This window comes from Neodiprion fabricii, chromosome 7 (assembly GCF_021155785.1).
Source record: "Neodiprion fabricii isolate iyNeoFabr1 chromosome 7, iyNeoFabr1.1, whole genome shotgun sequence".
In the NCBI taxonomy this organism is placed as follows: Eukaryota; Metazoa; Arthropoda; class Insecta; order Hymenoptera; family Diprionidae; genus Neodiprion; species Neodiprion fabricii.
This window is the reverse complement of record NC_060245.1, coordinates 19,575,411-19,592,738: the sequence shown is the minus strand read 5'-3', so window position 1 is coordinate 19,592,738 and position 17,328 is coordinate 19,575,411. Positions and strand designations below refer to the sequence as shown.

Genomic DNA, 17,328 nt, shown 5'->3' with positions numbered 1-17,328 from the left:
TAAAACTCATCCCAATAGCTTAAAAAAATTTTGCCTGGTTTCGTGCAATTTATTTTTCAATTTATTTACAATACTTTCAAAAAGTACGAACAGCGATCTGATAAATTTTTTGCGATTAAACAACAAGCTATTTACTCATCGCATAAAAGCAGAAGAGAAATGAATTACAGCTTTTAAAGATTTTCTACAAAATCACAATCGTAATCATAATTGAAAAATAATGAATATCGGAATTGACGTCGAATTATTCAATTCTCTTGAAATTTCCTACAATGTCAATCGAAAGAATCACCCACGTCGCGTCGTAGACTGCATTTTCCTTGCAATTACTGAGCGGGCGATTATTGCTCGATCCTCTGGCAATTGTTTTGAAAATACTTCTTCGATTACCGTATCTAATAATTGACCGTAAAAACATGACTTTTGAATCCACAATTTGATATTTATCGTTGAGATCGTTTTCCGGCATGCGAATGCGCCTCGATTTGACGCTACGTAAGTTTGAAGTACGTTACCGCTCGCAATTATTCATCGCTATAGAAATAATTAATGAATATTTACTTTTATTATCACCGTTTGAGAGTCGAATTAAAACATGTATGTGGAGTTATAAGATGGTACTTTTTTTGAAAAACATAATTTCACATTACCTACGCATTTTCGTGCGCTGAATTATGAATTTTGATCAGTGACCGATCATTATTCGGATTTTATACATTATAGATGAAAGTTATAGTGCGTGTGTGATTAAAAAAAAAAAAAATAACATTTAAGACTGTGATTATAAATGTCACGAAATCCGGCGTTGAATACTTTTTAAAAAAAAGTGATGTTTTATTATGAATATAATTTTACAAAATATCGTAAAACGGTTTAAAAATGCATAAAAGTGTAAAACTTTTTAGATATATAATATATGTTTTCATAAGTATCGTATAATATTTCATTGTCGGAACGACTAGTTTACACAAATTTTGCACCTGCGCGAATCCGGTGAAAAGACGGAATAAAAACCAAATAAATATGTCGTATGTTTTGCGTGAATTTCTGCGGCACGGTGAAGAATATTACAAGCCAAAGGAAAGACGTTAACGGAAAGAAAAAAATTTGAAAATTTTGAAACATGTAATACTAGAAATCCTCCAAGTTCACAGCATCATCAATGTCCCATCTTCCTTTCCTCGGGAGTCTGCGAAATGAGAGAAAAGTGTTACTCGTTTTTTTTCTCTCTCTCTCTCTTAACAATCGCGTACTTATAGATCTGAATTATAAAAAAAATTACAAATTTAAATCAGGTAAAAGTACCAACCATATCCGCGAAATGATTGATGCCCATTTTAAAAGTGGTAAGTCCCTTCTCGAAATCGGCGTTATGCTTAGCAATTTTTTCCTTACTCTCGAGATAAATTGTCATCCTCTTTTTCTCCTCCTCAACGGTCTCGTATTTCTTGTTGTGTTTTGCCTGCGTAAAATTGTTTACCGTTAATCGATGTCAGGCTATAGGTCAACCTCTATTCGCAGATAACGGTACTAATTAACATCGTAAATTCGAATCTAAGAGGAAAAAAAAATCCCGCCGTTTCCATACATATTTATACACTCGGTGCAGCAATGTTTATAATCAAACGACTTTATTCAAAGCTTATTAATTATACCTACGATGATACGATGTAATACACGATACGTTCTAAGATTACTTTTGATTCTTACATTATTCAACGCGTTGGCAGAAATTTTTACGCAGCATGTTTCGGATTTACTGTTAAAAATTCAAATTCACTTACTGTTGTGTTAGAATATTTTCCTACAAAAAATTATAGCTGTGTTTATCTTAATATAACAGTAAAAATAAAACGTTCGACAGAAATTCCAAATCGTTTATTTCCTCACTCTATGACAGTACGTCACCTCGTGACAATTTAAAAATAAACAACAGAACTGTTATTTTACCTTCAGAAGAAAATATTACGAGTATAGAAATTTTTGGTAATTGTCCCAAGTGATTAAACGCGTCAAGGACGTAAAATTAGTTTACATTTTTCTAAAACGCCTAAATTCGCATAGAATACCTTATAATAAACCAGGCTCTTGGAACTGTACCACCTCCACATCGATTCAGGTATTATATTTTGCAAACTCTGTCAAGCTGTCAAACGATCAAGATAATCAATAAACACCGTCGATATCATCACGAACGATCAAATCCATATAATCAACAGATAATTTGACGTCAGTACCTGATATCTGAGTTAGATATTTAGGAATATTGTGACAAATGCTTTAACGTTTGCTCTAATTACCAGAAACGTCTAAGCTTGCAACATTCTATAAACCGTATCAATCAACGGTTATAGTCCGTAAGAAATGACGACAGATAAGATAAAGGCGTGGTATCCGAGAGTGGAAAATTAGTTACTGGGAATAGATAACTTGGGAATTACTTTTAGGCATAATTTATTATTAACGTATTCATTGTCTCGATCCACGAACAGTACAGTTTATTGTAAACAAACAACAACAAACGAGTACGTGACATTGTCTTCGTCGAATTGACTATAGCGCCAAACACCTCTGAAGATACCTACAACCTATCGTCCAAAATTTCGTTTCAATATTGTAACAACTAGGCTTTCTCCGATGGAAGAAATTATCGCATTTGTACCCTAAGCGATACACCGTGTAAGGGAACCTGGAGGAAATTAGCTGTATCCATGACAATGGGTTTCAAGTCCGGCGACGGCGTGAATCGGTACTTGGACAGCAAACTGACGATGCCAACCTTCGTTTGAAGTAAACCAAACCTCATGCCTGCCGCGAAAATGTAAAGAAAATTACGTTTCAACCTAGTTCGAGATACTCGTCGATAAGACGAGAGTAAACTAAACACGTACCGATGCAATTCCTGGGACCCTCGCCAAATGGCAAATAAGCGTACGGGTGCCTCTTGGCGATATTCTCCTCGTTGAAACGTTCCGGATCGAATTTTTCCGGTTCCGGATATAAATCGGGGTCCGAATGAAGTCCCAGAACCGGAATTAGTATCCCGGTACCTTTCTCGACGCGGAGTCCAGTTTCGGGAAGCTCAATATCTTCCTCGCACTCTCGGTTGAGCATCGGGATAACCGGATACTTTCTCAGAGTTTCTGCGAATTTTTAAGATCGAGTCTTATTATCCGATACTCAGTCTCTGGACTAACTCAAGAAAAGTACAAGTACCGATTTTCTTCGTTCCGCGACATGTCGTATTCCATAAAAAAAAAAAAAAAAAACCATTGGATCCGTATTTTTTCAAAGTTCCAATTCGGCCGTTTGAGGAGTAAAAACCACGCTTAATTCGTTACGATAACGCTGCTAACTTTAACCTCGTAAATCGTAAAAGAATCGATTTTGGAAGTACATTTTAGAATTGGTTTCACCCTTTCAACGGTCGAATTGGCAGGTGAAAAAAAAAACACGGCTGTCTTGTTTTTCTATGTACTACAACATATCGAAGAATGAATCAAATCGGCGAGGTACACCCTCGGGTTACTTTTCTTGTAAGCAATTTCCGACTAGCCGAATATTCGTTTAATGATATGGACGAACCGGAGACCACTTTGTGAAGATAGGGCATCGCCTTGATACTCTCGTAAGTCACACCCCTGTATTCTTCGAGGACTTGATTTATCTCTTCGGCCAATCGATCTTGAATATCGAGATTCAGCGCCATTTCGTATAGGCAAAAGGTAATCGTCGACGAGGAGGTATCGAAGCCGCCGATCCAAAAGACGAAAGCTTGCGCGGCTCCTTGAATGAGCGTAATTTTCTGATCGTCAAGCTCTAGATTGGGATTGAAAAAAGATGTTGAGATCGATGAAATAAATTATCATCATTTGTCAAATATAACATAGCGGTGTCTTGTTGAATCGCAGAAATACGATAAAGAAAAGTCAATCGATCAATCATCACCTTTCGCTGGCACCGATGATTTATCATCGTCATTTTGAACGTAACCCTTGTTCATCAGCTGTATAACAGAGTCCAAAAAGTCCTTTCGAACAATGTTATTGGCCGTTCGATACTCGACTGCTTCTCTGAAGGCGCGAATAAAGAATTTACTGATGGTCTCGTCAATGATAGGAATTTTAAAAAACTGTAATACGGATGGTAGCAGGAAGCCCAATATCCGTTTGACCAGTCGTGGTTCAAATATCTTTCGACCCATCGTCCTAAATTCGGCGTCCGGATTCTCAAGGCTGTTGCAATTGATGCCGAAAGCTACGGAAGCGATAACGTCGGTTGTAAACCTGGAACCGGATGAACCAAGAATCGTTAATAACTCCCGATAAGGTAATGCTCCTGATGAATGTGTCCTTAGAAATGATCAACAGACCTTGCCATGAGTTCTTTGACCTCGATAATTTCAGACTTCCTCGCACTTTGCTCAACCGACGCGGCAAGTATCACAGAAGTTTCCTTAACTGTGAAGAACATCTGCTTCATCTTGCTTGCGGTGAATGTCGGAGTGAACTTGGTTCTCAGATACTTCCATTTGGCACCAGGCAGCGCAAACAGATGTCCCGACAACGGGTCAATCTTTTCATTGCAATATACACCGCGATCATGAAAATGCGCGAACTCCTTGGTAAGTACAAAACGTATGAGATCGGGTTTGGCAATGATCAGAGCGGGCGAAGTCAACGTGTAGATACCAATCACCGGATTTTTTTTATACTCCGAATATACATCGGCGATCATTTCACCTGTAACGCAAACGCAAAATTTTTTCTCAATTTGGAAATTCAATTCGTCTCTCAAATGACCAAAAAAAAATCAAAAAAATCACTCGACGAATCAGAGTGATAAATTCAAAGATCGCCATACCCATTGAACGTTTTCCTCTGGTAACGGGCCCCAAGCTGCCAAAAGGAATGGCCGGCTTGGGATGAGGGATGTTTTTCGAACTCCAGTAGTTGAAAGCCACATATTTCACGTAGAGATACAAACCGAATACGATGCTGACTACTATGCAACTAAATTCGAAGAGATAGTTCCCAAAAATCGCCATATTTTCGATACTTTAGAATACAATTATTCACAATAACTGGCCTTGATTGCTTTTTCGGTGATAATCGAATATTCAGCCACGACTAAAAAAATTCACTTCACTGCAGACTACGAGGCACTTGTTTCTACCTTGAAGTACTTCATCAGCGAATAGTATTGTGCAACTTGAACGTCAAGTGGGTATAACTCCAATGCACAAAATGCAACCTAGGTTTCGTCAAGAAGATATACCGTATACCGTATACCATTCGAGTGTCCGTTTAAGCACTAAACCAGACCTTTGAGCCGTGCCAGATCTCCAAGGCGAACAAACTACGGACTGATATCTCATGCTACCCGTATATGCGTTGCCCATTACCTCCCACTTTTTCTCCTCAAAAGAATACCCAGCATGAGTTGTACATTCGCAATCAAAGTACCGCTGTCCTCCCACCTTAGAGCGTGCTAAGTAAATCCATTTCTATCCTGCAGACACAACGATGACTGCGCAATGTTCACCGATGCGAGCAACACGAGTAAGACCTCTGTTCTCCATCTTTGTCAAAAAGTACTTTGTACTTCGAAACCTTTCATCACTCTACGATACTGAAATAAGGTTCGTCACAGCGCAGCGGGCGTAATTCAGCGAAGACTACGATGTCAAACTGACATCTCTACATCTAAAATCATCACTGATTTATTTCAATTTTTTCCAATTCCACCAACATCTGCAGGTTTATCGTACGAATTGTCGAATCTATCGAAAGATTGTGAACCATTCTACACAACGAAATGATTGTTCATTCTCAACGCATAGACCCAATTCTAAGATGTTCATTCTATTTATCGTCAATCTCATATTCGATAAGTTATTCTAAATTTTAAAACGTTGATCTCTGCAAATTCGGGTTCAATAACCAAATTTTTCTGTATAGGAATGATCTCTGCATAAAAACGATACCCGCTCGTGAAAGATATGGCGTCGATTAATCAGTGACAAATATCACGATTGGCAAAAAATCTGCCATGCTTATTCGGTAGATCGATACGTTGTATTCGTTGCATGTACAGTGACTTTCATCAATACCTTCCCGTTCCAACTAACTTGTTTGCGGTCCGAAACAAGATGCGAGTTCAATTCTATACGGATTATATAACCATGATATCTCATGCTCGTATATCAGCTGCATTACATAATTCGTACAGATGCGAAGTCGCATTTTGATTCACAATCAGACCGCAAACAAGTTAGCCGGAAATGGAAGGCTTTAATGAACGTTACCGTACGTACCTAACGTCTCACCATGACGTGCAAATAATTTTCGATAACTGCAAAATTTATCAGTGCGTTGTCCAATGGCAGGACAGTATTTTACCTCTGAGGTAATCGAACATCCAGCGTAATCATGCCTTGCGAGTTTTAGACAAGCGATAATATCGTAATTTTGACTCTCTAGAATCGTTCTTAGATCATTTGCGCGACTGAAGAGAAAGGAACACGTTTCCCGAGAGAAGCTACTGCAACTTTTTTTTTTTTTCCCCCCACCTCTCTCAAGGTAATCAAGTGTCCCATTAGACTCAAGAACTGTGAATAATCGCGCGGAAGTCGCCGAGTTCACACGGTGTTGTAAATCATAAAATTACGTATATATCTACACATTATTTTATTAAGACGTCTGGCAAAAGTTACCGCATGTGTTTTATACAAACACTCCTCGTTCTCGTTTATTCAGGCACTTATATCAACGATCGGTTTGACCACCATAATTGGGTCAAGAACAACATAATCAAAGCGTTGATTGGCTATGCGAACGAAGTACTATCGTAACCTGTTTTGACATTGATCGACTTTTTCTGCCCAGACTGAGAATTCACGAACGGATTCTGAATCAATGTTTGGAACTACTTGAGAAAAAGATCAACTGAAAAAATTCGCTGAGATAAGTTTCGTTTGATGCTGTTACTAAAAAATTCTGAGTACGACGTCTATCGTTTCACTTGGGGTTTAAATATTGTTTATGTTGCAAAAAAAAAATAATAATAATAATAATGATAATAATAATTGTGATTCAAGTAGCTATTTAGTATCATTATCATTGTCGATACCAAATTTTCTAGATATAATTATATCTCAAATCTGTTTGGTAATTTCCTACATTTTTTAAGATGAAGAAGGCCTTGACATCAACTTTGTAACTATGTTGCTTCAACTCGCACGTAAAAAACATCGTTACAGTCAATCCGTCTTACGTACATATGGGACAAGAATATCATCAAGAGCTGAATATTTTGAGATTACTTTTAAATCGGAATAATCTTTGACTTGAATTGATGAATTTTGTAAAAGGAAAAGAGTTTGTTTATTACCGTTCAGTTTATTTACAGCAAAATAGTATTTGTCGACCAATTTTTATTTAGATATTATAACTTTAATAAAATTTTTACACGACTATCCCGAAATGAATCTTTGATACTCTCAAAATGCTTTTCAACAAATTAGAAGTACATTCATTTTATTTCACGACAATTTTGCATCGCATAAACGTGTTCGTGATTACAATTGATTGAATAATTCACCCGAATTTATTTAGGAACAAAATGAGCTTGTAAAATTCATAAAAATTGCAGACAAGTAATACAAGTTTTTGACATTGAGAAATGAGAATAGAACAACGTAAGTTCTCCAAAAGTTATGAAACTCGATTAACCTAAATCATACAGCTTTTAAACATTTTTTTCAATGAATCCTCGTAGCTGACTTGAATCAATCATAAGACGAAAATTACAAGTAAAAAGAAGGAATAATCAAGCTCGTTTAAACCGCAAACATAGATTCTACATATCATGCGGTTCACGTTCCGGAGGAATTCAATTATCGCTCTGTACTTATAAACATGTCAGTTGTATGGCTGTATGTAATATGCGTTGAACATTGTGCAATGAGTCACCGCATACTGTGAACAACATTGCCACACGACAATTTGTCATACTGATAAATCTGACTCGATAATGATGCTATCACGCTTTGTTCGACCATAATATCACTCTATGCACGCCTTCGATACAGACTTTGGAGTTTAGATCTGGACAATGCAATCACTGTAATAAGTAAGCAAGAACACAAAGCAAAGCTGACAAATGAGTATATATCATATGCTATGAGACATTACGTGAGTTTTATTATTGATACGATATTTCCGTAAAATTTATAATTCACTACAGTTGTTGTTGCGACAATGTAGCTTTTTCAGTTCGAGTTCAATAATTTTAGAGTTGTTTGTACCATTTTTTTATTTATACCGATTTTTGTGGTAAAAAAATTTCCACCCGTATATTATACAATACGTACAACAATTAAAAATTTTTATGGATAAGATATTTGGCCACCGAACATCGAACGATTATCTAATGTAGAGAGCTGCGGTTCAATTAAAATCAAATTAGACCACAGCGATAAGAATAACGATGAAGTTATTGTGATTTCCAGGGTAAGCAGTACGGACTGTGTATTTTCTTATTTTTACTATGATTTTGAAGACACTAGGATTGCACAATATGAGTATATTTCGTTTTATTACAGTTGCATGAATTTTAAACATTTCCAAAATTGTTGAATCCAGTTTCGACATCAATGATAATTTACACAATTTTAATGGCAATTCCGGTTGCGTAAAAAAGGAACTTTTCAGTGCTATCAACGTATCGGCGACGGAATGAATTCGAAGAATAGAATGACCGTTTCATATACGTATTATCCTTCTGTTTTTTTTTTTTTTTTCCTCCAAATTTTTCCACACAAGCTTTTGTTCTTTACTATCGATTACGCGATAAATTGTTGTAAACGGAGTGAATGCAAAGACTTTGTAGTTAGATCTGGATGTAATAATATGCACATGCACACGACTAAGCCGTATCAGCGCATCTTTAAATATAAACTCGTAATAGCCTTGTGCATAATTCGAAATTGACATGAATACAACGGCGATAAATACAATCTCTAAACAGCGATAATTTCCAAGCTGATTCCATCTGCATGAAAAGCAACAACATTCGGACTCGAGAATAATTTATTCTTCATCTTATCGAGTTTGGTGAGATTTTCGTAATTATGCCACAGCAGAAAGTCAATTCTTTTTAACATTGCCTAAAGGTATTTCAACGCAGATCTGACAATTCTCTATCGACAAAACATAAAAACCTGTTACCACCGAGTAAATATTGAATAAACAAATACTGCGAATTTTCACAAGGTTGTGAGAATCAAAAAGAACTGCGAGTAAAAAGTCGCATAGACGACAAATTGCAGTTCATGTTGAAATTTATTAAATTGTGCAAACATTAAAGAAGGCAATTTACATTTCTACAAATGACAATAATCTTCAGTCTATCTCTTGGTAAACAGTGTTATACATTAGTGTTTATAAATAAGCAGTTTATTTCATGTAAATCTTTTTCTTTGCGTTTCGATTTTTTAAATCTTTAAATATTGAAGCCGCTAAAGTTGTATATTATATTGTCGACATCAAAATTCCGATGTTATTTTTAACAATTTCTCACACATCGTACCTAACTTTCAATTTTTACGGACAACATAAACTTAATGAATACACTTGCAGAGATCCTAAATATTCGCTAACACTCTCTGTTCCCGTATCGGGCATGTGATTATATTTGAAAATCGAACAATATTTTGCTGCACCGACGTGTTGATAATAGAATTTTACGGAAGAATTTAAAGTAAATTCTACCTGGGAAAATTTTCTTGACCATTACTCTACAGGTAAGTGATCCGGTAACTTCTTTATCGACGGTAGTCATTTAACACACAATCTCATGGGACACACAAAATCCGTTTAGAGTAACCGCCTTTAAAATTCTTCAGTCAACGTCATAGATGAATTTAGTATTCACATTACTAATATCTCAAAGTAATTTTAAATCTCACGTGGATGAATCGCGTCGACTAGCTCACCTTGAAGGCATTCCATTCGTCGAGATCAAGGCCAGGCATGGATATCGCCGAATTGGCGGCTCCTACTTGAGATTCGTTGACTGATGACTGCGCACTCATGTTTACGTTAGCGTCTTTTCGATCTGGCGATCTTAAACTCAGCGACACAAATGAGCTGTCAATGCGCTTCGCGACTCGTTTTATAAAACCGTGACACAGGATGCGTAATACGCAGTTTGTACTTTCTTGCGCGCGGTGCACTCAATGCGCATCTAGGTGCAAATATTTTCTTTGTTTAATCGAACAATTTTTTGTTCCTGGCTGAGGTCCAGCTGATCGGTCTATTACGCACCTATTACGCGCAACAATTGCGTATGTGTCATGGGCGCAATTCCCACACGGACCACGTGACTGCTGACCGTCGAGCAGCGTTTTCGTCCAGAAAATTGTTACACTTTTGTCCAATATCATAAGCATAAACCATATAGAAACAAGACGGCTAGCGTCACAGAAGAAGATAGTTCAAGTAGTTAGGTACAGTCGTCCCCAAACTCGGAGCCACGCGGTATTAAGTACACGCTCAAAAGACGCATCCGATTCCCTTGATCAATCTACGTACGAGTAGCAGGGTAGCGACAATTTTGCACACGTTAAACTCCCGGATTTTTACAGTCAAAAAATGCAGGATTGCCTGAAGGTTTCCTACGAAAATTAGGTAATGTTGGGCAGCTCTTAGGACCGAAAGCTGCAGAAGTTGTGCACCTTGAATATATAAAAAATCTAAAAAACATGTAGTATTGCTTCGTTTCACAGAAATAATTGGAAATTGCACGATACCATTTCTGAAACTTAGCTTGACTGAATTTATGAAGCATAAGTGAAGTTTGAAAACAATTTATAAAAAGAGTACGTTTTTCCCTGTGTTCCATCGTAATTCTCAGACTTTTCCCAGTAGACGGAATTCCTTGACTGTTCCCGACTTTCCCGGTATTCCCGATCTATCCCCACCCTGACTCGATCACTGGACCACTCGACCACTCAATCTCTGGATCGATCGTCACTCGGACACTAGGTTACTTCATCACTGGATCACGGGACCACTGGATCACTCGGTCACTCGATTAATCCGGGAGGTGCCGTCAAAAATTTCCGCGTCATTTCCGCAAGCTTCATCTTCATTATATGAGATATACGTGCATCATATAATTTAAGTAATGTATGAACGTCTTGCAATTCACCCTTGCAAAGGGGGGATACAGGAAGTTTGCAATTACAGCAAAAAATGAATAAAAAAAATGTGTAGCCCCATACGCGAAAATTATCGTACGCATTAATCGAAACATAATAATCTTAAAAAATATAGTCTCCCGCCTAAATTACACGACAACTTTCGCGTATGCGGCTATACATTTTTTTTTGTTAATTTTTTTGCTGCAATTGTAACACTCCTGTAACCCTCCGTCGTGGGGGCGCGTTCGAAGACGTTCGTAGTAGTTACATTGTATGATATACGGATAACTCATTCAAAAAAAAAATGAAGCTTACGGAAATGGTGTAATGAAATATGTCGTTACTCCCCGAACTAAATCACTCGATCACTGAATCACTGGATTACTGGATCACTCGATCTCCCGGCCACTGGATCAATCGTCACTCGATCACTCGATCTTTGGATCCCTCGATCACTCGATCAAACCAGAACGGCGCCAATTTTACTCAAATAAAATTCCCCGACTTTTGCCGTAAAATAATTCAGAATTTTCTGACGTTTCGCCAAGAAAATTGAGTAATGTTGGGCAGTTTTAATGATCAAAGGCTCCAGAAGTTGCGCAACTTGAATATATAAATTTAAATCTAAAAAACATGAATAGCTGAAGGTTGAAAACGATTTATAAAAAACGTACGTTTTTTCTTGTGGTGCATCATAATTCCCCGACTTTTCCCGAGAGAGGAAACTCTTTGTCTATTTTCATTTTTCCCGGTCTACCGCCACCCTGGAAAACGCACGGCCGATTAATCAGTCAAGAATCCTTAAATATCTAGGAATTGTCGCAAATTTCTGTAGAGATTCAATCCGCATCTGCGTCTTGTTGAATCCGACACATTGCGATGCGGATTGTTGTTTACAGATGCGAATCAATTCTGGGAGGGAGGTTAGAGGGTATGCATTAATGTGTGGCGTGACGGTCGGCGGTCCTCTTCGACGCGAAGTCTTCGAGCTCAGCATCTCTCCCCATCTAGCGTACCACGGAACGCGATAGATGGTCCAGAGATGCGTTTTGCCCATTCAGACGATCACAGAAATCAATTAAATCGAATAATGAATTGAATAACGATTGAAAAATGGTTACAGAGTGACAAGAAATTGTAAATTTAATCTTGTTAAAATTCACATGCTTAAAAATGGCCCAGAGACTGGAATACGGAGTCTTTGGGCAAAAAAATCTCTGTGATCGTTTGACGCTGTGAATTACAAAAGTTAGTAACATCACGGTACATCGCGACCTTCCTACTCTTACTCATTTCCCAACGGACCCACCCAACGGAAAAGAGAGACTCACGCACACATGCATAAGCCCCGCGACGGATCCCAAAACGTCCACCTACCTACCCGGTTACCTATATTCGATCTAAACGATTCTTCATTTTTTCCAACACACATCATTCTTCATCATTTGCGCCGTGGTCGCTGACTTACATTTTCGTTGGTTACCTGTTGGGAGCAAAATGTTTTTGTATCGTAGTCTGCCTACCCATTGTCAGAATGAAGTATCGCGGTAATATCCCGCCAACTGTAAAATTGTATGTATTATCTTAGTAAATTTTGGCAGACTATCGGTACATCAACCTTTTGTAAGATGGATTAGAAACATCCTGTACGTTCATTTGTATTTCTCTAAGCGAGCTAAGCCTTCAATTGATCAATACTTGCTGACCGTAAAAAAATTTTTAATTATTCGAGACATAACAGGTAGTTTGATTAAGTTACATTATACCAGACTTTGGAATTTTATCAATCAAACAATCATATGAGTACGATTAATCAATAACTGGAATATATTGAAGCCTCAGGTGGATCCACCGCTTAAACGACATCATCGGTAAATTCAAACGTAGATTATTACATCAGTTGCGAAACACAATTCGATCTCGCGAGTGCCGAGTAAGCGATGGTTACCTGTCGCGATGCTCATTCCACTTTTAGCAACGTGCAAAATTTCTAACTTCAATTAAGCTACCGTAAATTAAATTGCGGAAAAAAAATTATTCGACTGAAAGTCAAGCACGTTGCGATCGTGAATGAGCCTATCCATGCAGCTAAAAAATCGTAGATTTGTGTAACAGTTGTTACCGCCACGCCACGTGACAGAGGAATCCCAGGGAAATACCCGTAACCTGACACATGCAAACTCACCAACGTTGCCGAGCAATGGAGAAGTTACTCGGATGTCTCTGCTTAAATCTGGAATAAACAAAAAAGAAACCTCGAATTAATTTAGCAAATTAGCCTTTCAGTTGTCAAATCAATTATTACTCGTGCCTACAACCATATTTATCGACAAGACTGAAGCTGTCAGCCAGAATTAACAGCCAAACGTTCTCGTGTTTATTCGCATAAGGTAGTGAAATCCGAAAATCAAAATTTTGTGAAATACCTCGAATCCCCGATACTTTTATATAATTATGAGGATAAAACAGTACCCCATTTTTCTGTTCCCAAAAAATTTAACACATTTGGCTGCTAACATTGGCTGCTATAGCTTCAGCTTAATTATTTATCGACTGCATGTTACGCAAGATCAAAATTTCGGCTTCGATGTGCATACATACCACCTTGGATTATCAAACAATGAATAAAAGAATTATTGTTACCTCCTCTAGGCTGCTCTACACTTTACATGTGTAGTTCTGGCAGCATCTCAGGCTGAACAGTGGAACACCGCACATTTTACACTGAAAACTTTATAAAGCTATAATCTAAGAATCCGCACCGTAATAACACTTGATTCTATACTCACTCCGACTTTCCGTACTGTACCTAGCTACCAGATCAGTTGAATAGCGAAAACATGTCAACAGTGCAACTACGCATTTATCAGGAAAAAGTGAACCGAAAATAAAAACAACACCGACCGACACAGAGAGAGAAGAATCGATATCACTCACTGAAGTTACACCAAACAATGAAAAATCGGGACACAAAAGTCACCTTCAATATTCGCAGTTTGTTTACACTTCACAGCTCACTTTTTTTTAGGCCACACTGCCTTTCGTGCGTTATCCGCCGATGAGTTTGGTGGGTATAAATTTTTAACTGTCGGTAAGCGTGTCTTTCCCCCAACTGCGCAACAGCGAATGACGCAGCGTTGCGCGAGGAATTTGGAAGCAAATCTGGACCGGTCAGCGCTAACAACGCTTACGAGCTGCCCGCGGCGAATGCTCGAAACTCGGCTGCTCCGGGCGTCAGGCGTAAGTTTGAATTCGCTCACGATCTTCAGCCAAATGGAACATGCGTAGAAATTCATGAAAAGTATGTGAAAAATTGCGAATTTTATTTTTTTAAATATATGAACACATGATTAAAACGAATTGAATAATTTTACTAGTAACGCATTTCTGCGTCAGTACATAGGGTGCATTCCGAAATTAGCTCCCAGTACTGTCTACTATCTTTAATCTCTATTGTGTTGCTGAGTTCGCAGTTAGCTCTACCTCTGTTCTAAGGAGTTTTCAGTGCTGGCAGCTAGTTTCCGAACGCATCCTTAGTCAAATCGGCACTGCGGAATGCCACTGCATCAATTTGCTCAACCATGAATTAATCATAACAAATAGAGAAGATTCATCAGTGAAAATTAGAAATCCTCTGAAATATGCGAAGCATGCCTATAGTGCTGTACTCTGGGCCGAAGTTTCAGGAAACATTCTTAATTGTATCTGATCCAGGAAGATCTGAATATTCGATCATACGTTACATTGAATACGATTGTTGAAGGATTGTAGCTGATCGTAGACCGGAGAATGGGTACTTCTGTTGCTTTTGAGTTGCTGAAATGATACGAGTTCACCGTTTTTCATATGCGGAACTTGTTCGTCTCGGTCGGCAGATTGATATTCGGTACTATGGAATATTTTTACGCAGTTGCTAAGGGTCGCAATCCAGGCGTGTACAAAACCTGGTGAGGTTTGAATGGTTATGTCGTGTTTCTATCTAACCGAAAAAATAAAATAACACCAAACGAATAAAAGGAAAATATTGCAATACTATGAAAAATTCACCCCAATCATATTTCTAATGCTCTTTGTTCAAGGGATGAATGTAAAGCAGAAGTGACTAAGTTTCCAGGCCCGGTTTACAAAAAGTTTCCATCAAAAGCAGAGGCTGAAAACTTTGTGGTGAGTCGAGGACGTCCCTTACTCAAACCAAAGTCAACACGTGAGGCGAGCGCACTGAATAAATGGCCGAACAAGTAATTACTACATATACCTTGACTCTTCCCTGGTAAAATGACGAAAGATAGCCCAGTTTCCGATTTCCTCTTAGCTTGCTCTTAATCTTGTTGGGCCATTTTACTACTCTTTCAGACTAGAAAACGATCTGCGCTATGACCAGATGGAAATGCGATTAAAGGACTGGGCCAAGAATACATCGTCTCTCACTCAACTTGATATTCAAACAGAGGCATCTAGAATCGCCAATGAATTAGGAATTGAGAATTTCAACCAGTCAGGAGGTTGGATCAAGTATCATCTCGAGTGCAATCCGGATGTTTACAAGTCCTTGCGAATACAGAGCTCTGGCGGTAATTCTTGCCTTGCAATAACACTTCCAAAAGCAATTTGGATCACTGTTTCAAGTCAAACTTTGTTGAATGAACACTTGAAGATTGTTTACCTTCGAAAAATATTTTCACCAGCATTTTTTACTGTCTAAAATAGTGGAAATTTAAAGATGTTTCTCACTATTATTTCAAAAGCATAAATTCTGGATAATCTGAAAAGCTTTCAATAGCTGGATATTAAAACAACCTTAAGTTATCGCAGCATTTTCAAAGCCTTGAAGAATTGACGAAATTGCATTCTTAGTATAATGAAAATACCAAGGGTGAAGCTTTGTATAAACTTGCAGACAAAGAGTCGGACCAGCGGCTGAATTTGGAAAGAAAGTTATCGAGTTTGGAAAGCAGGATATCAGGTTTGTCCACATCAGGGGGCTCTATTCCCACGCGGATAAGAATATTGGAGCATACTTTGCATTCGATGCACCAGGAACTTCACGAAATTAAAAGACACTTGTCAACGGATACTCAAGGCTGTTTTGCAGCGATTAATGTTCGAAAACGTAAAAAGTCGAAGGACGCGGAGGACGCTGAAAGCTCTGATGAGGATTCCAGCAGCAGCAAGGTCACTTGAAAACCCCATTAATAACTATAAACCATGTTCTATCTACTTTAAGAAAAAAGCCGAGATTGTTTGAACGTTTCAGAATTTTGGAACAGAGAAAAAATTTGACATTGACGCTGAAGGATACGTCAACGTTTATACAGACGGGGCCTGCAGTGGGAATGGTAGATCAGGAGCATCTGCAGGAATCGGTGTTTGGTTCGGGGATGAACATCCCTTGTGAGTTTGTCCACAAATGTAATATCACAAGCTGGTAATTGTCATACTGGGGACATAAATTGCCAGAAAATCCTTCCTCAGTTTTTAGCGCTAACTAATGTGATTCTTACCTCTTTACAGAAACGTGTCGCGACCTGTTGTGGACGGTTGTCGAGCGACAAACAACTTTGCAGAAATACAGGCTGTTACAGTGGCAGCTAAACAAGCAACTAAAGCTGGAGTAAAAAAGTTGAAGATAAATACAGATTCCCAATTTCTTATATCCTGTATAACGCAATGGATGCCCAAGTGGAAAAGAAATGGATGGAGGAAGGCTGATGGTGATAAAGTTATCAACAAGGAAGAACTTATCGAAATGGAGACTGCACTACAGCCTTTAAAGATTGCATGGGTAAGACTCGATCTGTTTTTTCCATATCTCTATGAATTGCCAACATTTCAGTGTTACCAATCAATGCTCCATAAAAACTTTGATGCCTTAATTTCAGAATCATGTGCGCGGACATGCAGGTATTCGTGGCAATGAAATGGCGGATGCCTTGGCGAGAGCAGGTGCTGCTGCACGAAGTACCAAATGAGAATTCCATCGGAGGGAAGAAACGGTGCAAGAATTTGGGGACAGCAAATTTGCATCATTGATTTGAACTAATTATGGGTATTCCTATTATTAATAAAAAAAAAAAAATATCGCACATTTCATGTGTAGTTTTTTCCTCCCTTTATTCCCCAAT

General features: G+C 38.2%; 3 protein-coding genes across 4 annotated transcripts; 1 reads left to right on the top strand and 2 right to left on the bottom strand.

Moving 5' to 3' along the window:
• Window positions 1-843: 843 nt before the first annotated feature.
• On the bottom strand, window positions 844-10,359 carry LOC124186823 (protein CTLA-2-alpha-like). Its single transcript, XM_046578853.1, has 3 exons — window positions 9,998-10,359; window positions 1,310-1,462; window positions 844-1,189 (listed from the first exon to the last, which is right to left on the bottom strand). The coding sequence occupies exons 1-3, from the start codon at window positions 10,094-10,096 to the stop codon at window positions 1,160-1,162; spliced, it is 282 nt and encodes a 93-aa protein (XP_046434809.1). The 5' UTR covers window positions 10,097-10,359; the 3' UTR covers window positions 844-1,159.
• Window positions 1,864-6,163, bottom strand: LOC124186821 (probable cytochrome P450 6a14). Its single transcript, XM_046578849.1, has 6 exons — window positions 4,864-6,163; window positions 4,373-4,742; window positions 3,949-4,286; window positions 3,586-3,819; window positions 2,892-3,143; window positions 1,864-2,808 (listed from the first exon to the last, which is right to left on the bottom strand). The coding sequence occupies exons 1-6, from the start codon at window positions 5,045-5,047 to the stop codon at window positions 2,648-2,650; spliced, it is 1,539 nt and encodes a 512-aa protein (XP_046434805.1). The 5' UTR covers window positions 5,048-6,163; the 3' UTR covers window positions 1,864-2,647.
• A 4,432-nt stretch (window positions 10,360-14,791) lies between the features above and the next one.
• On the top strand, window positions 14,792-17,291 carry LOC124186822 (ribonuclease H1). Of its 2 annotated transcripts, none has more exons than XM_046578851.1 (7): window positions 14,792-15,092; window positions 15,286-15,444; window positions 15,560-15,777; window positions 16,104-16,378; window positions 16,461-16,597; window positions 16,718-16,988; window positions 17,086-17,291. In XM_046578851.1, exons 1-7 carry the CDS (start codon window positions 15,028-15,030, stop codon window positions 17,173-17,175), a joined length of 1,215 nt encoding a protein of 404 aa, XP_046434807.1. In that variant the 5' UTR covers window positions 14,792-15,027; the 3' UTR covers window positions 17,176-17,291. The 2 variants fall into 2 exon arrangements, with proteins under 2 accessions (XP_046434807.1, XP_046434806.1); XM_046578850.1 differs by having other exon boundaries at window positions 14,801-15,153.
• Window positions 17,292-17,328: the final 37 nt, after the last annotated feature.